This window comes from Pseudopipra pipra, chromosome 7, assembly GCF_036250125.1.
Source record: "Pseudopipra pipra isolate bDixPip1 chromosome 7, bDixPip1.hap1, whole genome shotgun sequence".
Classification (NCBI taxonomy): domain Eukaryota; kingdom Metazoa; phylum Chordata; class Aves; order Passeriformes; family Pipridae; genus Pseudopipra; species Pseudopipra pipra.
Window position 1 is genome coordinate 27,940,701 of NC_087555.1, and position 24,962 is coordinate 27,965,662.

The 24,962-nt window shown below is 39.8% G+C and overlaps 1 protein-coding gene across 38 annotated transcripts in view; it reads right to left on the minus strand.

The window, feature by feature from the left end:
• Positions 1–24,962, minus strand: part of CLASP1 (cytoplasmic linker associated protein 1) — a 174,313-nt gene that overhangs the window by 16,014 nt on the left and 133,337 nt on the right. For 20 of the 38 annotated variants that reach the window (XM_064661343.1, XM_064661347.1, XM_064661346.1 and 17 more), the window contains 7 exons: positions 16,285–16,428; positions 14,981–15,087; positions 9,943–10,059; positions 6,211–6,361; positions 5,139–5,385; positions 4,182–4,375; positions 3,163–3,291 (listed from right to left, as the gene is read on the minus strand). In XM_064661343.1, coding sequence (XP_064517413.1) covers positions 3,163–3,291; positions 4,182–4,375; positions 5,139–5,385; positions 6,211–6,361; positions 9,943–10,059; positions 14,981–15,087; positions 16,285–16,428 — 1,089 coding nt within the window. The remainder of the gene's footprint in view (positions 1–3,162; positions 3,292–4,181; positions 4,376–5,138; positions 5,386–6,210; positions 6,362–9,942; positions 10,060–14,980; positions 15,088–16,284; positions 16,429–24,962) is intronic. The other 18 variants (XM_064661378.1, XM_064661377.1, XM_064661374.1 and 15 more) reach the window with 3 other exon arrangements.

Genomic DNA, 24,962 nt, shown 5'->3' on the forward strand with positions numbered 1-24,962 from the left:
AGTTTTCCTGTGCCCCTGTGTGGAAATGTGGTGCTCTTAGCTGCGCTGCTCTGCTGATCCCAGACCTTGCCTTCAGCAACAGAAGGCAGAAGACTTCTAACCATGGCAAAGACTCAACTGTCTAAAGACTTCTCTTTGGACTTGGAAAAACAGTCAATTATCCAGGCATCCCAAAATATCCAACTATGCTAACACTGCTTTGATACTTCCAACTATATAATCTAGAATAAAACCACACACTTTTTCTTGTTTCAAAAAAATCTTTAACTAGGTATCAGCACTCAGTTGGGGTAGGGGGTGATATTTGCTATTTGGTGAATGTGTTGGTTTTAATTCATCATTTGATCTTTCCCGGCCATGCTGAACAACAGCAATATTGAAATTTGGGTAGCTAAATGAACCTTCTTGATTTCCAAAGAACTGCCTCTTAGTAGGACAACTTCTTGGAGACAATACCCAAGATTACCAGTTCTGTACTGTGCTCCTCTTCAAACTCCCTTTGCTTGGTCACTTTAGACTGATTCTCTCTGCGTCAAACATAATTGAAAATGTGAGCAGTAACTTGAAGTAATTAGCAGTCCCTGTGGTGAAGGGGAAATTCAAGTAAGAAAGACTGAAACATATACACCTTGCTCAGAACAGACACTTACACAGCTAACTTACACAGCCTATTGCACTCCAAAGGATCTCAAACCATAAACGGAGATCACTCCTGTCTTCTACTACAAGGCAGAAGCATCCAGAAATATAACAAACTCTGGAGTGACATCTTATCAGGACATCACTGGCACAAATAAATAAATGATATAGCAGCCTTTCTTACAGTCCAGAGGAAGACTGTATTTTATGTAGTCTAAGGACACTAACACCACTGCCTTTAGTATTGCTCTGATACAGAGAAAAAGAAAACTGTAGAACAAACTGTTCAGATCTTCCCTTCCTTCTTCAGCTATTCTTTGAAAGTGTCCTTCAATCACAAATTGGTGAATCTTCACTTAATCTTCTGCTCAGTGGGATCCAGTCAAAGGGCAGCTCCTCTGCCTTTCCTGGAGAGAGCAGTGCTGCAAAGTCAGCAGTGAGAGCGAGCTGAATGGCCACCATGGGAAGGGAATTTGTGACCTTCTGGCCCAGAGCTAGGAGTTTGACCAAGTGGGCCATGCCCAAATGAACTCTTAGGTTAATTTTTCACACACTTAACTGAATCAGCAAATCCCAGCTACAGGTAAAACTATCTAAAGCATATTCCCAGGTATATCTTTACCCTTGCTCAAGTGCAGGTACCTGTCTTAACTTCAGGAATGCTGATATCCTCAGTCTACTGAGAGACAGATGATGCCTTTCATGGGCTGCATCATGGTTTTGAGAGCTTCGTTTACACAGGGATCAGAAAACACACACAGAACAAAAAATCCAGCACCAGTGCCCCCACTCGATACAGCTACACACACAACAGGGAGGAAAATAAGAATATTCTTGCAGTGTCCTACTATGAGAGCTGTCACCCAAAGGTCCCATTGCAGCAGCTGATTTTTCATTATGAAGATGCTATGCAAAACCATGGTAAATCAAAGCCATGCTATGTACAGCACAGCAGCTACTTCCTGATAGCAATACACCTCAATTATTCTATAAAGGAGTGCCACAAACTCCCATCTCTTCATTCCTAGCATGAGCTTCACTTTCTCTGTAGCAGACTTATCCATTGCTTTTCCTTGGCAGGCACTTCATGTAAATCCTGAAAGAACCTTTCCACACCACAAGCATGAAGAACATACTGTGGGGAGTACAGAGGCATAAAGTATAATATTTTCAACACTGTTCTTGATTTCTACAAAACCCATCAGTCCCACAAGGACAGTGAATTCTGACAGAAATAGCAGTTTTGGAGGACTCTCAGGCAACAAATACAAAGGGCAATGAGTCAAGGTGAACTGAGAAACATGCTAGCAGGAAAACTTGCCAATAAAAGGCACTCCTTCAGAACATAATGTTTTGTCTGACTGCTTTATCAGGAAATCAATTTACAACTGCTTCTTATTACTCTGAACTGAAAATGACAGGGGTGCAAAGGCTCTGAATCAGGGAGAGGACAGTAGGCAGAGTAGGGCAGCCCTCATTCACTAAAGGATTAAACATTTTCTGCTTTTGCATTTTAGAGAAATTCAGCCTGTTAGTTTCTTTCCTTGAGGGTGTTTTTTGTTTTGATTTTTAGGCAGTACAGTTTCTGCTACCTACAGCTAACATAACCTTGTGCCAGTTACACAATGCTCTAGAGCAATCTGATCTATACAATGATCTTTTCATGGCCAAATCTCTTCAGACAGAGACGCCCAAAATTGCTAGCTTAGGACAATCCTGTTGCAGAGGAGAATAAATGTCTTAGATTTCAAAGCAAGGTCTTAGAGAACAAAGCCATCACAGACATATAGAGAAATTCTGATAGCGCTTTCCAAGGTTTAGTTCAAACTTGCAACACGCACAAGGTAGATTAAAAGATCCAGCTTGGAAGTCCATCTACAAAGCTTGACTTCAAATGTAATTTGAATTGATCTACTTCAAACGTTATCATGTCCCTTTACTCTTGCTTTACTCCAGAATACCTTCAGTTTTACACGAGTTCTCTCACAAAAGGAAAATGCCATTCACCCTTCTCTTTGCTTCTTCCTCTGCCCCTGCAGCATGTCCTCTTTCTCCTGTTACTCACCAGTTCCCTGTTCTCCAGCACAGCCCAATTTCACCATTCAATTTTCATGCACAATTCTGCTTAAGCATGGCCTTTGTATTCTCTAGTACATTTTCTATCCTTACCTGTTACAGACAGAGGCAGCACAGTGCCCCCAGTGTTCTCCAAAAAATAATGAAACATGCAGTTTTCTACTACAGTGTCTGAGCCTCTCCCAGAATGTGCAAGGAAATGCTGGCAAGCTAATTAACGGTGGCCGACAATTCCCAGTAACTCCAAGTCCACATAAATAGCTCTGTTGGTCCCAACTTTTTTCCTCACTGCTTCAGCATGAAAAAATCTGTCTCTTCTTGGGAGATTTAATATCAATCTGTTCTATTGTCAAGATGGGTCAACAAGTTTTCCTGTTAAGTCTCACAGGCATTTCTTCAGCAGGTCCATATTGCTTTCCCAGTAGCAACACTGAAAGGCTCACTCACCTCCTTGTGGGAATCCTTATGTGCTTCCAGTGTTTTCATGATAGTCAACTCTGCATAGTTCTTAAACCTTGCCGGCTGGTTCCGTAAGATCTCTCTCAGGACTCGCAGTGCCAGGGCTCTTATTGAATGCTGTGTCAAGAAGAATCCATGTTAGAAAAGGTCACTTCTCAAAATCGTAGTTAGAAGTAAATTCTCATGGCTCCCTATGCCACCAGAAATCTTACTTTATCAGCTCCAGTGGAGTGAGCAGTGTAATCAAAGTAACAAAAATTCAGAATTGGTTTCCTTGCTTGCTCTTGCACAAAAATCCACATGAAATGACTGTTCTCACAGATACAAGAATGAACCATTCTGACAAAGCCACCATTCTGATAAATGCATGATAATGCTATGATTAAACATGTAGAACTACAGCAGCTCATGCTTATACTACGAACAATGATTGAGAAAATGTAAACCACCTACACTGCTACAGAATTACAATCGCTGTGATAATAACATAAATTTTTAATACTTCAAAACAAGATCCCCTACAGAAGCAGCTTGTTCTTGATGACATTTTTGTAAGGGACAGAGACCCATTCAATGCAATCTAATACCCCGTGTCTTTAAACCAAATAGAGAAAAAAAAATTAATTTCTTCTAGAATGCCTTTATCCTTCTTTTGGGGAATGGGTATAATACAGTTAAGAGCTTGTAACTTTATCCTAACTCAGAAGGAAACAACCATTGAAGTGTTAATAGTTTTTGTACTAGATTAGAAGATAACTTCTTTTCTGAGTCTAGTTCAATTTCATAGTTATTTATTAGTAATGCTCTGGAGGGAGGGGAAAAACTGGTACACTTCAGAGTCGCTTAAAACTCATCATTGAACACAGTGAAAACTAGAGTTGTCAACCTTCAAAAGAAACAGCAAGCAGTGCAGCATCACTGATGAGTAGCAGGTTTCATTTAAACTGTGGAGGAACTATCACCACAGATGAAGCAATGTACAGTAAAGACAAAAATCTACATCTCACATCTTTGTCTCCAAGCGTTTCCAGCAGCAAGAGCAGAATGGTTTTAAAATGCTCTTCCCAAACTCCGAGATTATCCTCCCTTGTGATCTTTAGCAATTCCAGGAGAGCTCCTTTCCGCTCCTCCACCCGCTCGTTGTGGTTGGAAAGCTCTTTCAGAAGATCAGCCACCAAATCCGAATGGTCAATGGGTCCTTCTAGGACAAATGGCAGCAAATCATTTGGAGAAAGGAGGAACAGATCAAAGATGCCAAGATTACTGACCCTCTATGGAACAAAGTGCATGCAACAAGGGGCCCCCAAAAAAAAGCATCAAATTCCCAGTGGCCTCAGTCAAGCAGGCAAGAGAATCTGACTAACCCACAATAACCTGAGTTCATAACACAGCTCATGAATCTGCACATGGCTTCTAACGAACCAGGAAGAGATGACGACTGGATTTCTTCCAGTTCCAACAATTACTTCTGCAAGATGAGAACTGCTGTGGTTTTTTCCCAGACACACACACACCCAAAACCAGTGGTCACATGCATGACCTTTAGATCAAAGTACAGTGACTCATCAGTGTACTGCAAAAGAATAAAGCTGAGGTGTAGCACCACTTAAATAAAGTAAAACACTTAGTAACAACAAGCTATTGAGTGAAACATTCCAGTCATAAAGAGGGGAAGGTCTCAAAATAGTGTCCCTACAAATATATGTAGATGCTTAAGGGACTAGTTTAAGGGAAACTTCAGGCAAACAAAAATCAAAACCGCGGAATAACGTTTTCTCAACAGTCACAGATGAGGTTCTGCTGGGACATGAAGACAAAGGGTATTTCATATCAAGCCTCAACTCAGATGCAAAGTAATACACAACACATGCACAGGCAGGCACATATCTGAGAGCACTACCCATACACAAATATACCAGAAACGGAGCAAGCTCCTGCAGTTTTATGAGGGAGCTGATACAAACCATCCCGAAGCTGGTCCATGTCATCATCAAACACTGCTTCCTTCAGGGCAGTCTTGTCATACGTGTTAATGGTGTCAGCATAAGGATAGGGGTTATACTCTCGAGCACGTGGCCCTGAAAAGGCGCGGGGAGGCTGCGTGTTCAGCAGGGAGGTTTTGTTATCTAGAGCCATCCTTCCACCTTCCACAATGTCACTGCCTCCACGGACATCTCCAGTAGGGAGAGCAAGGCCACCATCTCGAGACACCTGGAGGATCAAACAGAGAAAAAAAGATATGAGACTACTCAAATTCTGTGGAAGCTGTAGGCTTTTTGGAGGTCACTCACCAACAGGAAGAGGCATAGAATCATTTATATGTATTACTTATACATAATACTTACATAACTGATTACCACCTCTTTTATATAACTACAACTGCTCAAAAATCCCTCATGATCACAGGACATAACACTAAACTAACATTCCTAAATATAAGTTAAAATCTCTAAAACTGCAAAAACTGGCAAAGATCATAAGCTCTGGTACAGGACTAATTTGCTAAGAAAGGATCATCGTTTAAGATTCCCCTAAATTTTGAAGGCTGTGTATTTCATGAAAACAAAAGGCACTACACACGGGAGACAATTGTGTACCCATTCATGCAGCATAAGATACTATAGGAGCTGTGCACCTGGAGTGATTACAGGTCCTAAGCCTGTGAGGGAAACCATCCGTGCATTTTAAGAGCTAACATTTCCCATTATAGACCTGATGACACACAATCCATGAAGAAGCCATCTCTGAGCCATGCTGAGCCTGAGGGACACTACCACTGTTTCCAGCCTGCATGGGACTCCAACAGGAGCCCAGTAGGCACATTTCACAGGAGGCTAGACTTCAAAGGGAGCAAGGGACTACATTAGTGGGACCCCGTAATTAAGGTATAAGAAGTTAACAGACAATAAGCAGAAGACGCTTGTAAGAATACAGAAGGAATAACTGGATTTTGTATACTAACAATCCACAGCCAGGTTTGATCACAATGTTTTAAAATTTCATCTATCTGGGGACATTAACAAATCTAATACTTACAATGTCGCAGTCTTTCTTTCCATCACGTTTGATTGGCTCATTCAGGTCCTCTTGACTACGGAAACTAAACTTTTCAATCGCTTCTGTGACTCCACGAAGAGAGCTGTAGATTTCATCAGAATTTAGGTTCTCCGTGTCATAATCCAGCATACTAAAGACCAAACGTATATGAAATGTTACAAATGAAATTGGAATCTGCTTCTGAGCGTTAACAAAAACAAGTCAGAGACAGATGGTTTGGTGTACCCTTTCTAACAGTGACTTGTAACAAAACACAGATGGAATCAAAGCAGAGTTCAGGTCTGAGTCCTCCCTCAAGAGGAGCTAAATCTAGGAGAAGCTCCACTGAAATCAGTGGTGTTACACTGCTGTAAGTGAGGGGAAACCAGGTACACTGTTTCTTACATTGCATAGCAATAAGTGTGCTAAGCTTCTGTAAACCAAAAAACCCTATCCCCAGCATGGTAGTGGTGTAATTTAAAAAGGAACATAAAATCCATCACTGTGAGAACCGAAAGGGTTGTTACAGCTGATGGAAATGAAATCAATGAAATTTAGGTTTAATAATTTATGAAACTGCGACAGATTTAAATGGAAAATGTATCTTGACATAAACCTCAGTCTAACACGGCCCACTTTAATTCATAAAGCAGTAAAACCAAAACCACTTACACAATGCCTTAGTAAAAGATGTATTTCAATATTGAGCCTAAGTTTGGGAATTCTCTTATACTAATCTGATGCTTTCTTGCAGTCTGTCTGTTCTTTAGAAATTTTTCAGCAGCATGAAGCCATAAAAGTTTTGGGATTCCTTGAGGAGCTATCCAAAATTAAGTTCCATGATAAAATGCCATGCATGCAAGGGGAGATGATTAAATTAAAAGTTCTGGCTAACGAGAAGCTTCTACAAGCTTGAAGAAATTAAAAAGGCATTATTGGCAGGGCAATGGTCTATCTAGGAGAAGTTGAGTTTGCATGACATTCAGTTTTCCAAGAGAAATTCGAATTAATAGACCCAGAGAACAATTTCTCTAGTACAGACTCAGATCTTAGTAGAGCCAGAAGCAAATAGATCAAATTAGGCATTTACATCAAGTTGTTTGTCAACAAATGGTAAGAAGTGGCTCCCTACAGTGGTGAATTACTATTTCTTAACAGTTTGGGAAGGATGACAGGATGGGCTTGGAGGTGGATGGCTGATCAAGGAGTTGTGTTTCTTTTCCACAGAAGAAAAATTGTTGAGTGGGGGGGGATCAAACCAGAAAATCCCTTCTGAATCCTGGGTACACAATTACTGTTTTCAATAGAACTAAAGGTAGGATATTAAATATCTAGAACCACTTTTTTTCTGGAACAAACTTGGGAACTTCAGACAGAGGATACAACTGGTGCTGCCCAATTCCTTCGAGATTAACACACTGAAAATAGCCATAATCCCTGGCTCCCAAGCAACGCGCTCGCACTACACTCACAAAGCATCAGCACCATGTATTCTGGCAAAGAAACCAAAGAATAACTCCCCAACTTGAAACAGTGTCTGACAGGTCAGGGAGAAAAAAGAAACCACTTAAAGAACAGACCAAGATCAGGAAACAAAAGTTCTTCATAAATCTGCAGAAGTCGAAGTCTTTAGGGCTTTTCAGGCAGCTGAACAACACTAATGCACTGTTGACGGTTTTCCAGACAGAAGGGAAGGTAGTTTTTCTTTAAAAGTATCAGGCAGGAACAGGAAAATCTTTGTTTCGTATGATCACAAAAATAGACGTTTTGAGCTCAAGCATGTTTAATTAGTTGATCTTAAAGGGTTCTTCATACAAATACACAAAACAACAATGAAACCACCATTCCAGAAGGTATACATGTGACTGTACCTGTGTGCTCACACCAAGAAATGGTACAACTTACCAAAGGTCACACAATTACATCCATGGCAAAAAAAAAAGATAAATAATTACTAATATACTGGCACTAAATCTTCTGCTGAAATCATCACATCTTTCCTCAGGGATGAATTTTGCCCTACACTGTTAACAAAGTACAGACTCTTCAGTGCTAAAGGACTAAGGCAAATTCTCAACAGAGCCACCAATCTGATGTATTTGTCAAAGCACAAACCCACGTTTTAATAAAAATCTAAAGAATCCAGAGATTTCATATGTCAAGACTGAGCCTGTGCAGGAGATAACATTATGGCTGTGTTCTACATGAATGGAAATTCTACATGTGAACACACATGTCTATTGACAGTATGTGCACAGGAATACTTCACAGACAACACAATGTGGGGAATAAAAATAAAATGGAACTACACTCACCTTTCAGGACAAAAAAAAAAGGCACAAAAGGAAAAAAAAAAAATTATGACCCATGCAGAAAACTAGAGGAAAGGCACAGGATGAATAAGAAGTGAGTAGAAATGAGAAGTGTTTACGGATGTCACAACATTATTTTCCATCTTCTGCTGCACAAAAATCAATGCAGCTGTCTACGAGTTTATCAAGACACAATTTGGCAGTTTTCCAGTCTGACATGAAATACATTTTACTTCCATAAACTGTTATTCCGTTTCCAATCCAAACTACGCGTAAGTAATCCACAGTTTAGTGTCTTCAAGCAGTACACAGTAACTCACTTCCTTGCACTTTCAGGCTCTGGGCTGGAATATATGTCAAATAACTCCAAAACTTGATGTCAGATAATAAAAGGCAGAAAAAGCCATTTTCAACTAGTTTTATTCCAAAAATCAACATGGATCTCCCTCCACATATATCTTAGTGTCCTAGAAGAATCAGAACATTAAAGTTTTAATTCTGCAGGTATTTACAGGGGTATCAACTATTGTATTCTATTTTCTCTCTCATACATCACAGGTTCTCAAATTTTGAGCCCTCAAAGAAAAAACTCTTTGCTTTTCTTTCAATAGTTTTTCATTAGGAACTTCTTGTTTGAAGGAAAAACTATGTATTAGTCCTTCCTCAGGTAACAGGTATATTTAAGTCAAGAGAAACCACGATATTCTGTTGTCAAGGTACAAACTTGAAAAAAATACAAAGAATTTTCAGAGACATCTGACGAATTAAATTTGTATTGAGAAAGTTTTTCTGATTAAAACCAGTATACAGCTTTAGTCCAGTATACTGATCCAAAATCTGTATGCAGACTGGAAAAAAATGTGAGGGCACAGGAAAAGGAACAGATGTCAAAATTAGAGACTGATAACCCCTAAATCTTGTGGTAAGAACAATTTTAAATTCAATGCTACAAATTTCAAGAATGTTCCACAATCACACTATGCAAGCAGCTGTTAAAATGATACGTAAGGTTCGGTGTGAAGTCACTCCTGAGTTGTATTTGCCATTTAAAAATACTCAGGCGCACAGTGTAGCCAAATTGAAGATCCTGCCCATAGTATCATAACGCAACCAGTGCCTGCCAAAAGTGCTCAGCAACTGTGTTCTGTGTTGGAAACCAACTGTGAAGCACCTCCCTGCCACCTTCCTGAATGAGTGTAAGAGTCTGAAAAAACTCCTTTTCTTTTTTCACTGCTTACATGCTGCATCTTCCCCAAGCAGCGAGCAAGTGGCTACCCATCATCTGTGCTCTCTGAAAGCTGTCATCATCTCTTTTCAAACCAAAGCCTCTGAAGTCCCACATTTGAACAAATCCCACAGTATGAAAGGTAAATAATACTGTGACACCTCAGACAAGTTGGTTTAACAGGTAGCTTGTTACCTGGGAGAGTAAGAGCGTCTGAAAGTCTTGTGGGAAGGAGCAGTGGGGATGGAGTTAGGCTGAGAAAGGGGAGGGGGGTGCTTCGACAGCCCATCTGCACTCCAACCCCAGAGCCGACTGCCGTGATCAGAGGAGAAACAAAAGAGAGAAAAAAACAGAGAAAGGAGAGGGAGGGGAAAAAAAAAAAGAAACTATAATCTGAGTGGCTTAGTGCTGTCATGCTGCCTTGGAGAGAGAAAAAAAATTAATAGAAACAAAATTAAACAAGAATACTCCGTTGAGCCTCACAAGTCATTGTTTTGGCCTTTATTATTAATGTCCATTTTTATTCCTAACATAATAATATGATTCATAAAAAACCAGTCCCTGCTTGTACTAACCAGTAGATTTTACAAATGGATATAGTCTCTATAAACAACTCTTACAATGTTCTACATAACCAATTCCTGACCACGCATCTGTATTCAAACTCTAAGCACATATTTCTAAGCAACAGGATTTCCCTGGAAGAAAGGAAAATTGGAGTTTATTTTTTTATCAGGCACCTGAAGGTACCTTATGAAGTTTGTCTCCTGGTGCCTCTATAAGAGTCTGCAATCAGGCCCTAAACAATCAGCAAATCTTTAGAGGGCTTCAGATCTGATCCTATTTCACCAGATTCAAAATGAATCCAAATATGCAGCAAGTGAAAGTCAGTCTAGAGTATGAACATATCATGTAAACTGGGTACTTGGCTCATGTCTCAGCAGACAGAACTGGAAAGACTGGGTGACATAAGTTTCTGAGTTGATTCAGATCTCTCCTAAACTTCCACAAGCCCCTCTGGGGTTTTGTTTGATCCGGCGCCTTTGGGTCAAGGCATCCATCCCTGTGTCAATTTGTTTAACCTCTGCGTTTGTTCTGTTCTGTTTATGGTATGTGGATTTTCAAAATCACCTTCTAAATGAAAATACAGATGCTTGAGCTGATGGAGTATTCACGACCCTACTTTGTTTCTATTACACAGCACACTGTCTTGCAATGTCGTATTTTTATATATGCAAGTGAAAGATATCGTAAGATCAGAAGGGGCAAATGAGTCAAGAATTGTTCCAGTGCAAACAGCAGCAAAGCCAGTTGAAAATTCCTCTGAAGAGTAGTGTCAAGAAATTCACTCCTTAAATAGCAATCAAACCCATAGCTATTACATGCCACTATTATTATGGAAATACTCCAGACTCCCAGACTGCTGATCAGAAGTCTCACAGCTCAGGTCTCACCTACCTGCAAAGAGGCCACCAAACAATGCAGGCTTGTCCTTATTGTATAAAGTGGGTGGCTTGATTTTAATTGTTTCCATGCCTTGACTTGCTAAACTTAATACTGAAAGTGTCAAATTTTGTTTTTAATGGTATTTTCTATTATCAGTGAAAAAGCAAACACGCAAACTTACATAGCCAAATAAAATAGTTAGCCTTTTATTTGATGCATTTCCTCTAGAGATCTTTGAAGGACTAAATTGGTTTTTTTCTTTAGGTGGTTTTTGTTTGTTTAATTTTAATAATTAGAACCACGTACACACTTCTGGACTACTAATAATGGCAGAAACAACAGGGCAAATGTATTCATTGGATATTCCTTCAAATAGTCCTACAGAATTCTAGGTGAAATTTCCCAATCCGAATGTAACACTTGACTTTACAGATGTTCCTTCACCATTCAGAACAGTACTCTTACACCAAAGGACTTCACAACTTAAGTGTTTTTCTTTTTGTCATACAGCATCATTTATTAAATCTCAGAAGATTTTTCTCTGTCCAACACAAACTCAAGCCATTCATCTGTGAATTGCCTAGGGAACATTCTTTTCTCTCAGTCTAAAGTCTGGGGTTTTTTTCCTATTATTTTCAGTCTTCCCAAGTACCCTTCCCTGCTTTTCTTCTTCTCAGAAAGCACCTCTTTCTTCCATAACTCCTCTCACCAAAAACTAAAACTGCCAAGGGAAAAAAAAAAAAGGCAGGTACAAATGCAGAAGTAACTCACAGATGTAGTGGATGTGTTATAGTGATCATGAAGAAGAACTGGAGGGAGGAAACGAAGGCAGGAGAAAGGACTCTGTTCAAGGCCCTGAAGGCATATTACCCTTCTGAAGACCTAACATCAGGGCATACTTAGCAGATGTTATCATCCAGATAGGCAAATTAACTGTTGGAGGAGTTCAGTTCAACCAAAACATTCAAAATCTATTCAGAGAGCCCAATACACCTCAAAAAATCAGTCATCTGGAACACATGCATAATACAGTTAGTTTGTATCAATGAAGCCCTGATGATAATTACTGGGGATATTGTTCACAAACCATTAGTAAAATGGGAGAGCAGCTATGCTTAGCAGCTTTTTTATATTCCTACAGGAGGACCCAAACATCCTTTCTACTTATATCTCAGCCCCAAAGACAGGTATGTCTCTAGATAAGACTCCAATCTGTGCATCAAGAAAAAAATCAAAGGAAAGTCTAACCTTCAAAACTAAAGCTGGCATTAAGAACTGGAGATAATCCTTCCACTGACTGCACTCAGGCTGGCTTTACAAGACACAGGCGGGGACAAGGTAAGCAGGGCCAGCACATGGAGCACCTCAGGAAGCAACAGGCATACACAACCTTGCTACAAACCTTTGGCAATGGGTCCCATGAAAATGTAAAGCCAAGCCTAGCTCTGGAGGAGGGCTACACGAAGAAACTGGGAATCTTAATCCTTTTACAATGCTGTCAGAATGACCTGGGTGTGCTTATGTTTCAAGTTTGAAGAGAGAAAAGTGACACTTTACCCCACTGATGAATAGCAAATGACAAGTATTTGTAATGGAAACAAGCTACTGGAGCAGCTATCCCAAAAAATGCTATACTACACTATACCCTACTTCACTCAATCTGTCAGCACATCTTCCAAAGCCTGTTTCTAAAAGAAGGACAACCAGAGCTAATTCTCCCTTGTAAGCCAGGATCGTTGCCAAACTGTGCTACATAAAACATTTTCAAGAAGGATGCAGTCCACAGAGCATCAGAAGCTACTGCCCCTGATTTGCAGTACTTGCTGCCATTTTTACAAATGGTAAAAATCTGCAGCTATTGTTATTGCCCAGAGGTTGCTCACCAAAAAAGCAGAACTTCTTCCCTCAATATTTTAAAGGACTTACATAGCAGCTTCCTCCTTCACCTATCACTGAAGAGTAACTTTTAAACATCACTCTTGAATAACTAAATCCAGCAAGGAAGCAGGACACACTTCTTGAAAAGACATCTAACTTTCTGATTCAACATCTCCAAGAACTCCACAGAAAACTGAAGGAATAATTGCTTTCTAAAGGAAATTCCCAGCCCACTGCATCCACGGCAGTTTTGGTCTTGACTTAATGGCAGAATGCCCTGGAATTACATGCCCTCTCTAACTATTCCTTGAGAATAAATGACATGGGCTAAAAAACCTTCCACTTCCTAAACTCAAAATGCTAGAAAACAACAGCAACAATCCACACTGAACGTTTTAATCCATATTTTGATATCAATAGGTGAAAAGAATGCAAAGACAAAATGCAAAGCAGTGAGTGAAGTGGAAAAACACAGTTGTGTCCCAATGGGAAATCCCAAAAAGCATGGTAAAAAGTTGTGGAATTATAAAATAAGTGCCACATACAAACTTGGCTAACAAAGCCACAACGCAACCACAAGGAGACATATCTCAGTTAATAATTTCCCATGACAGAAATAAGCAGGGCAACAATGCTCGAGCTAGTTGAAAAGGAAGCAACACAGTTGAAACCATACCCCTGAAACTCTACCGCTTAATTGCTCAATGACACCTTTGTGGAAAAACTCATAATAAGCAACTCAACCTTAGCTTGCAAACTCTTGTTTTAGTTCTGCATTACAGCAGATTTAGGGGTCACAAAGATGAATTTAGATATACAAAATTTTCTCAGGAAACCCCATGTGCTCCTGGGCTGCTGGAATTAGCTACTCATTAAAGGCTAAAGGCCTGTACTTTTCCTGACACATGGAAACTCATTCACATGTCTAAGCATCCCTCCAGACAGAGTTTTGCAAGTCACAGCAAGGGCAGATCAACATATTTCAGTGTAAATTACTATATTGGAGGAAGAACTGCAGTCCTCACCCTTCCATTTCTTCTAAGACAAAGGGAAGCGACCTCCCATGGAGAGGGCAGGCAGACAAGAGCAGCAGCTTTTAAGCTTCCCCAGCATGAATCAGCTTGTCCAGGTAACAACTTAATACTTTTCTCCAATATTTCTATGCCCCCAGAACATACTGTTTAAATTGTCATCTCCTCTGCTCTAAGTTTTTATGGTGCAAAACATCTACATTCCCAAAATCCAAGAGTCCACATTGACTCAATAAAAGATTTTGGACCAATATAATCCAGGGTAGCATCTGTAGCTTCAGCAAAACAAGTGGTAGCAACAGACCACCGCCCAAAAGATCAAGCCAGGTGAGCAATTTGAGGGATATTCAGCACTGAAACACAGTCACCACCTCTGCTTGTCCTACATCCTCACAAAGAATAAGAAGGGAACAGGAGATGCAGTACTTCTCTCAGCAGCACAAGCACTGCACTACAGTCAGAGGAATTACTGATCACAAGTGCACACCTGAAAAATAGACACAATATGAAACACCTGACCTGAAATTCAGTCTATCTTTTGTGATATATGCAACCTCAACGAGATTTTATTTCTAATGCTGTCATTTAATATTACTTTCATTGACCCCACAAATGTAGTTTGGAGAAGGCCTAGTTATGAAAGCAAATTAATATTATAAGAAAAGACACTAAGATTACACAGATAACATGAGGTCTGGAACACTGAAGTCAATCACCAACCATGTATTATCATGTTCAAACCCTGTTTCTTTGGAGCAATCTACTGTAACCTTTCCATCTGGTTTTTGCTTTCAAAGTGAGTCATATTCTACAAATGCACACTCAGTGTTGAAATCCTTTAATATTTTGCAAGTGATTTAATTAGCCTGCCACATTACCTTGGAGACAGTCCACCATGGGAACAGTTGGTAGGTGAAGTTAAGGGGCTGGTTCTGCTGCTGGAGTGCCGGGAAGGAGTCCGACCAAGGGTATTGCTGGGGGAACCCTGACACAGAAGCAGGAAGACAAAGATTAGCAATATGTTGCAATGCACAGGCAGGAATACAACAACAGGTCCAAACACTGCCTTTGTTTGCCCTAGACAAGCTTCGTGCAGTGTTTATTTTGCTTCTTGACCTAAAAAACTGCAGCCATGGTTCATGTAGTCATTAACATGTTCCTGAAGGTACTACTCTGAGAATAAAGAAAGTATATGTACGTTTCTCTACAATCCACAGTACCTGAAATTTTAACTACACAACATGTACAGCCTGAAAATATTGCCAGAGAAATGGTTTGTCAATTCAGCAGGCTATCCAGCTTCTCAGAAACGATTTGCCAGGTTCCAAAATATGCAGACCATTATCCTGGCAATTTAACATTTTAATTACGCAGCTATTTTCCACATTGTCTAAAGCATTCTGATTATGCTTGTTACAAGCATAAGTAAGCAGTCTAACTTATCATTTTTCCACTGGCCTGCACAACCATTTATACCACAGCAAAATGAGTAGAAATTGCTCTCAATTCTGACACTCTTCACACAAAAAAGTACTAGAGAATCCAGACCATCTGCCTGGAAGCCTAACACTGCAGTTCTAGCTTACACAAAGCTCTACTTGTCCCTGTCGAAGTGCAAAGATAGGGAGGGAATGCTCTGGGGGGGTGAAAGAAATTTCTTACTTAAATCCTCTACTAACATATTCCTTCAGGGAAATAAAAATATGTAAGAGCTAAATAGTAAAGCAAAACATAAGATACTAGGCATAGACTGAGATGACCTTGTAGGTCACATTGAAGGTCCTGCAAGTTTCTTCACAGACAATACATCTGTTATTAAACTGATTTCAATAATAGTCAAAAGCTCAGAAAATCTGTGGTGTCATGATCTGTTTTAGTCAAAAGTCATTACTGGCAGGATTTTCAAAAGCACCACCAACTTGAAAGCACAAACCCTACCAATTTTTATGCACTTCTCAGTCATTTTTTAATCTCTTCTGGTTATGACTATATTAAACTTCAAAATAACTGAGTTTCTTATTTTAATGGCCCCTATAAAAGCACCATCAAATAAAAACCTCTGTTGCCATATTGCTTCAAGACAACAGTTACAGATAATTCAAACTACTGAACATCTGCAACAGCTTATCAGTGAGCTGCTCCCTTTGGGGTTCTGCTGTTTGCAAGGACAAGGGCTTCTCACCACACTGGTGTTACTGGAGTTCTTGAGGTGGTTGTGCAGGAGCTTGGTAGCACCATCCTGGAATGTTTTTGGCAAGGCACCAAGTAACATGGTAAACTCAGGAGTGTTCAATTCAAAGAGAGAAATCAGGACTATTTGTGCTGCCTGAAAGGAAGAAGAAAGAAGAGACTATCAGTTTGGGTTTTTTTTGAAAAGAACATGCATTCTGTTAGTAATGAACCTTACAGAAACAGGATGTGTGTTTCATTCAAGAACAAGACTTCCATAGCAGACAAATTTTTGAAATGTTCTCTGTGATGTATCATAAGGAATTACTAACAGCTACAGTCAGTTTTTTAGTTCTTAGAGTTTACAATATATTTTTGCATTTATTTCATTAATTTCTTAGATATGAAGTGTACAGCTATTCACAGCTAATGAGAAACTCTTACCTGTCCAGCACATATTTCAATTGAACAAGTTACTGCAAAAAATTACTGAAAACAAATAAAACCAGAAACTCAGATAAGTATGAAGGATCTAGGACTGCAATTTGTCATTTCCATGCTTTTTATTTTAAGTGTGAATGGGACTACTTGTCTTTCCAACCAATATCTCCTCTTCCTAAGGATCTGACAAGTTTGTTTCATCAGACCATCCACCTCTCCTTGCAAGTCTCACCATTGAGGCTGTTTCAGCAACAGAAGACTCCATCTGAAGAGGAAGATCTACTAGGATGGCAAGAACCACCATTCTCTTAACCACGGACAGGCTAAACCTCACCAGATTTCCTAAATTTAATAAGCGAAACCAGGATACCACTGAAACAATTGAGAATTTTACCATTAATTTTACTGGACAGGGTTTGCTTTATCTGCCTCACAGAACCGCTGCCAGAACAGGATCTCCACTAATCCATTAGCAAACATACAGCTCTGCATATCCTGAACTAAGACAATGGAATCAAATGGGAATGGAAGCGGAATAAATCACAGTGTGCATTTCTGCAAGAGTAATTAACATCACATGTTCCTAACTAGACTTCCCCAGCAGCATCCAACCTGGGTGAATTGTACCAATTCTGGTTTTTTCCCCTCCATGCCTTTACTTAGAAAGTATACAAAACCACAAGCACTGATTAAAAGAACAATAATAATGAAGCAATGATGAAGGACCTCTGATAGCAGCTTGGGCTCACAAAGTAAGCAGCAAAAACTACACATGCTCTTATTTTGGAACAGCATACACACAGGCTTAGGAAGAGCCGACACTTGCGTTTGACCCTTTCAGGAACTTTCTAAAACCTCCTAAAAATGAAAAAGAACTTTGAAGAGGGTATAAATGTAATTCCCTGCTGTGGGGATAAATGTGCATTCATTGTTCTCATCAATTTAAAGGAGTTTTTAATAAGTAATGTGTTTGTACAGTTGCAATAATTAAGTGTATCTGCAGTTCCCTGTGGAGCAGAATCTTTAACAGATGATGAACTTGGGTACCCAAGAACCCTGTCATAGTGGAGGGGAATCAAAGTATCTCATTGTTTCAGTGTGCAAACTGCAATTCAGGCTATACTGCTCCTTCTGCTATCAGCAGCAACTAACACGGCTTTGTATATAAAAACATTTTCCATCCATGAAGTTTGGTAAGTATCATCCTTTTCATATGGCCAACAAAGAAACCGAGGCACAGAACACTCAACAGGTTTCCAAGGACTGCAGCAAAGTCTTCAGATTTCATTCCAGATGGATCATGATGCCTCCTGACAAAACTCTCACCGACTTCAACAGAAACACAATATGATATTATTCACTCCATACTAAAAATCTAAGGATGAAAGAAGTGGGGAGATAATTTTCCCCATGACTTTCTTAACTCCATATCCTCCATATCCATATCCTTCTCTGACCCAAAGTTTTGGGCAACTCTGCCAGGAAGCCTGCCTGGTATCCAACAAGGATGTGTATTTCTGTCCATTTTGATCCAAGAACTTTTAAGTTTTCACCAGCATAGTATTTTCTGTAATAAAAATATTACTGCAAACAAGAGATCTCAGAACAACAAACAGCATGTTGAACTGAATGCAAAGTGACAAGTCATGCCAAAGTACATTCCTGTTTGTGAATGGCATGCATATCCTTGGTTAGGAGTGGGCATGCAGATCCTCTGTGTCAGAACAAGCAGATCTCACACTCACTGAGATAAAAAATAAAGTAAATAATATAAAGAAATAAATAAAACCCACGAACACCTCCCCCACCCCAACCAAAATCCACACAAAGTGATCAACAAGGTTCCCAGATTAAGAGATTGCTCAGACTAGAATATCTGGAGAGCTCAACTGATAAGTCAGGGGCTGCCCAAGGTGGGAAAGGATTTCAGATACCTTTGTCCCACATATCTCCCACTGATGGGTTAGAAATGAAGTCCATCCTTGAAGACTTCCTAAGTAAACAGAGCAAACAGGTGCAAGAGCACAGTCACGCTATGATGGGACATTCTGGAGGTACCTTTCTTGTGTGCCAGAGATGTTCAAGATGCATCTCGCAGATCTGAGTAAAACCTTCACCAAAGCTCCACCAGGGAGTTTATGATTCTGTGGCTTCACTTCGAAGCACAGAGTTACCTAACTGGGACAATTTAACCCTAACACACAAACAATAATAGCACAGACATTATCCTACAGGAGTAGCTGAGAAAAGTTTCAGGTCTCACCAGTCACTTCAATTTTGTTCCACTTTTGTGTTTTGGCTTTAATAAAAACAGAACTGTGTCCACCCTCCCTCTTGGCACAAAATACAGCTTGTCTTTAGGAGTGTCTGCCAGTATTCTGTGTACGCAGTGTGCTTCAGCAGCTTTGCTGTCGCCTGCAAATAGTCACTGGGCTTTAAATGAAGTGCTGAACAGTAGCTCCCAATACTCACAATCTTCTGTGGCCTCAAAGAGAGCAGACTTATAGTCTATGCTTTTTGACATAAAGCCAAGTACTTCTATGTCCTGGGAGTGGTGCTCCAGTAAAGGTCTCAAAGGCATCTGGAGTTACTGGAGTTACATGGGTAAACCCTCTCTATGTTCTTTCTAAATAGTCCTCACCTATCCAACTGCACTTCCAGGTTTATTTCAGGCAAAAGCCATTATTTGAAAGTGCAGGCATAAATTCCTACTTAATATTTAACAGAAAAAGGTCTTGGTCCCTGCTACAATAAGATCAACACTGTTACTACTGGCCTTAAAAGCTGGAAGGTACATCCTAGCTTGAAATCACATTTATAACATGTTTCAAGTTTCAATCCTGCAATACTTCCCAATTCTAATACAGTTAATTTTATTTCAGTAATGAAGAGCATCAGGAGCAGCATTTCTGCATCTGTTTTAATAGTCAGATCTTCCACACTTGATAATCCTTTAAGTTTCATTTATCTAGCATATATTTATCTAGTCAAAGGACATATTTTACAGATAATGTTTCTAACAGTTTTAAATCTGTGGATTTTCACTTTGTGAGATATTTTCATAATCTCCGAATCACTGGTTATCTTCTGAAAATCTTTTTTTATTAGAATACTGACAGAGTAGATATATTTAACAAGCAATAAAAAACTTATTTCTGTACACTATACAAACATTCTCCATGCAACATTCATGCTTGATGATACATAGTCTGAAGAAAGAGTAACATCTGAATTTTCCCTTGCCTTTGTGTCCCTGTACCATTAGTAGGGAACATTAATCCATCTCCTTCCAGTGACATATAACGTAGACCCTACAGATTATCTAATCTTAATGAAGCCGTTCTCTGCTGGCTTGAGCTGGAGAAACTCCAGTGACTTCAGAGCCTGACTATGCTAGAGAGGGGGTCTGGCTCTGTGTCAGGCTCTTGAATCATTTGCAAAGGACTGCTTATGTAACTTCATTATTTTCCTTATCACAATGCAGTGAGGGATAGAGTTCCACAAGCTGGTAGCAGCTCCCAGAGTTTCACACTTAGGTCAGTGCAATTCATGCTGTCCAACAGTGTCGGCTGCTAAAGGGACACAAATGCTTTAGCAACATTTTTTTTTTAGTTTCACCTAGACAGTGGATGATAGCCAGATTTGTCAAAATATGTAACCCTTGGCTGAATTATAACAAAGTCTTTTTGAAATGGTTTGGGCTTATTAAGCAAAAAGTTCCAGGTTAACTGGAAAAATCCACTGATTTTAGAAAAGAAATGTGGTCAGTGACCTAAGGTTAATACAAGTGCCTTATGATTGCTGCTGCTGGTCCAGTGAACCAAGTAGAATAAGCAGTTGCTTGAGCTATATGAAGACAATTTCCAAGTTACTCAAACATCCCAACACTGGCAGCTCCATAAAAGGAGAGGACTTCATACCCTGACCCTTTATGAGGGACCACAATAAAAGAGTTAACAGGGAAGCACACCAAAGCCAAAAATTACTTCAGACAGACACACTTTTTTCAGGCTTCCAGTCCAGGTCTCTTTACACAGCTAGACAGTTGAGTTGAGACTCCAAACACAATTAGTGTGATTAGTGCACAAGGCTTTCAGTCTACCTGTTTACATTTCTCTTCCAAGTTTCCTTCACCAGGCCCTGAGGAGGCTGTAGTTGTCCTAGCTGGTAAATCCTCACCCACCCAACTATGCATCGTCTGGGTTTGACAAACAGGAAAGTTGATATTATTTCAAGAAAATATAGATTTCAACTCAATCATCTAAACAGTACATGTTATCTTTTTGCAGAAGAGTTTTAGTCAGTTTCTTGCTTAATTTCAAGTAACAAAAAGCATTATTTTATATCATCAGAAAAGCATTCCTTTCAGCAGAGGGCAGCACTGGCTCAAAATTAAATTCAGTCACAATTCTCAGGCTTACAGATCATCCCTTAGTTCTCCTATAAGGCTTTGCTTTGGCAACCTCCTGGTGGCCTCTATAACCACCTGAAAACCTCCACGGAGGTGCAGAGCCAGGCAGTGCTGAACTGAGATGGCACTTTTATCTGGCCAACCAGGAGTAGGGGAATAGGTGCATCTCCCAGCACCTACCCTCGCAGACATCTCTAAGTTCAGAGAAAGAAACAGTCAAAAAGCTATAAACTCCTGTCTCCAGTCTGGGCATCATTATGATGGACCAACACTGCCTACAAATGCCTTTTATCATGTGATCTGCCTGGGGAAGATCCTCATTAACATCACTTTTGATGAACACAATCATATTCTGTATGTATCGCACACTTCACCATCCAGGCTAAGGCAAATGTGGTTTTTAATAACTTAAGGCACACTGGAACAGAGAAGCTCTCTCATGTCACTCTGAATTACACTAAACTGCAGATCAAATATAGATCCACTGAGATCAGAGGCAGCACTTACACATTAGGCAGCTCGTATTAGCACACATGGGCTTCAATTCTCCAATGAGTGCAGCTGATGTTAAGCGAGTTATTCACATTGACTGAGAGTTTGCAGGCTCTAAGCAAGTGTTATTTCAGTGTACTTTCCAGTAGACAATTAAGTGTTAGCTGGCACTAAGCTAACAAACTATCTACCAAACCAAACCTCCTGCTTGTTCCTTTTTCAGGTCTAGAATCAGCTGGCTATGGACATCCATATTACTGATACGAAAATATGAAGCACAATGGCTTCAGCAGTTTATAAATAATCCAAGCATGTCAGCCTGAGTACAAGTTTTTAAACACAGTTTTCCCAAGAGACTTGTATGAGAATATGCTGTTCACATCCACATGCTGAAAAGAATTTATTAAACAGATTTAAATACAGAACTCATGTACAGATTAAATCCATATTGCCATCGTGTTTTACACAGCACACACTTTATATATCACGAAAGGCTTTTACCAGCCAGAGATGGTTGCATTACAAGTGTAAAAGGCATCTCAGAAAAATGACAGCAAAAACGATGCAGCATCGTATCATCACATATTGGGGTTACTGTTCCATAATGGATTACAACTCCTTATGTGTGTTGTTCTTTTGTGACCTGGGCACAGGAAAGACCATGGCAAAAACGTTCATTGTTTCCTGAGAACCAGATGTTACCCTAGAAATCAAGTTGCTACCCTGAGTAACTTTGTTCATTACAAAATGACATCTGTTGCAGAAACAAGTTTCAGGATTAGAAACAAAGGTTACATTTCATTAACAACCAAGAAACTTTTATTATTAACCTGGCATGATAGAAGCCTGAACTCTGAGGCAAAAGTTCCCACATATAAGCAAAGAAAGAAGAAAAGCTACCGAAATCATATGGTTTATAATGAAAACATGCACTTTAATCTGCACGGATTTTTGAAATGATAGAGGAAGCGTGGAAGACTTACCTGTCACAGTCCAAACAGCTCTACAATGCATCATGTAAACATCACCTCTAGACTTGATTTTCAAAATAGATACATCACTTATATTTATGTAGGGGGGTGTGTGTTTGCACTAGCTCTTCTAGCAAACAGAATATGTGCTTATATTGCAAACTGCTTTCAACTCAAATGATACTAGAAGGCTGTATAAACTGACGAGAACAATTTCAAAGAAATTTACCCCAGCACTATGTTTCCAACAAGCATGTGATGATTTTCTGGTCACTAACATTGGGTAAAAGCCATTTTCCTTATATTGCGTACACTAAAAACATTTGGGCTCTCATAGCTCTGTAGCATCAAATTCAAAACAAACAGAAAAGGAGGGATACTATTTTGGAAACACAACTAGGACATAGAGATCCTTTTTGTTCTAATAGCATTAAGTCAAGTAAACACTAAAGTCCACCAGGTGCCATTTTTGATGTACTACACTCTTTTTCCTAGCACTGACTATGTTTAAATGCCTAAAAGGAGTTCCTCTGGGCATTTAGACTGAGTTTGGTTTCTCTAGGAATATCCTTTGGCTAAAAGGCTGACCTCAGCAGTATGGACATAGTCCTGTTTAAGACTCCATAAGCCTGAAATGAAATCCTAATGTCTGCTTCTCTGGTAACTTGGCTCACCATGAGATGCACAAATCTGGTGCAGGAATATTGCAAGAGTGCCAGAGAAACCTCTGACCCAGAAAGACAAGGGTCTGTGGCTGGGGAATACTAAAACAATTTGCCATTCAAAAGCATTTCTGCAAACATCCTCTTTGCCACTGCTACTGTAACAGGCCATGACCAACAGCGTTTATTGCTCAACACCAGTAAAGATAAACAATACCACTTCAGCTCCCTAAGAGGCTTTGGGAGTGCTTTTACTGTGAAGCTTCTGTCCCAGAGTTGCTGAAATCAGCCTGATGCTAGATGGAAAATTAAAACTTCAAAAGATTTTAGAGGTCTCATGGCATCATGTTGCAAAGAGCCTGATTTCATTTTCCTAGAGGCATTTGCTATCCTGTATATCACTGGTCCTGCTACAGATATCACAGCAATATTTTATCCAAAGTTGCTCTCAGTTTTACTGATAGATAGGATTTCCTTATCAAAGTGACACCAATATTTCTCAGAAAATGACCTTGAGGATTACTAGTTAAAGTAGTAAATACATCTCCATTGCCTGCTTCAGCTTATGAAGAATTTGTGACCTGAAGCTTTCTCTCTGAAAACTTCCTCATGTTCTGGTGTAATTCAGAAACAGTTTCTCAATCAGTTTTTGGGAAAAAACCTGATCCCAAACTCATTTTCTTTGGATACCCCTAGACTTCACCAGTGGTGCCAGTCCAAGGAGGGCCCTTCCCCGAGGTAGTCTGAGAGGGACATAATCTTCATGCAAATCACAGTAACACAAGCACTCTCCTGGGCTTTTGAATCTTTGCATTGGTTCCAGTTTCTTACCAAGTCCCATCCAACTGTCTGTATTCAAGGGCAGCTTGCAGTGACAAGTGGGACAGTTGAAAGAAAAAGTTTTCCCAGTTACATAAGTGGAAGGCAGAATGTGATGTCCACGTGACACAAGGCTGCCCATAACATGTAAAAATGCCTTCAGGCTTGTAAAATAAAACCACTGTAGAAATGTTTCATCAACAAAGAAGCCAGTCAGGATACCTGGCACAAAGGTAAAAAATTCTTCTGCCCTGAGATTAGTAGTCCAAATACCAATCAGGCAATACAGATCTACAGATGTTGTTATTTATCATTAAGACCAAGGCCTGGCTGATTAACAAGATAGTAAGCATTGTCAATGGCCCTTCACTTCAGAAGCCCTCATTCTCCTTCAGTCTGTATAAGCTCCCCCTAAACACTAAGATCCTGTATGCCCTCACAGTTGATTCCACACCCTCAAAGTCTGGGCGCTCATGTTTAATGAAAGTTTCCATTCAGCTGAGCCTTGGACAGGAGGCTTCTGCAGGCTTTGGCCAGAGTCAAATCAGAAGCCTTATTCTAAATTCCATTCTCAAACTGATAGCTCTTTTCCAGGGTCAAAGTATTTTCTCACACAGAACCCATGCCTGTCATCTAAATTCAATAAGCACTTTACCTACGTAACAATTGCACAATAACTTTCTTGTCAGTGTGATAACACGGTGAAGTTACTGATTTTATGTCCTCAGATCAGTCATCACACTGTTGGCAGTGCCATTGTGTTACTTTTCTGTGTGGTAATTAACTGGCTTTTGTAAAATTATTTCACCAAATCTTCAGCAATTTCCAGAAAAATGCAAAAATAACACCCTGCTACAAAGAGGAATAAACCAAGGCAGAAGAAAGTCAAGTGCAT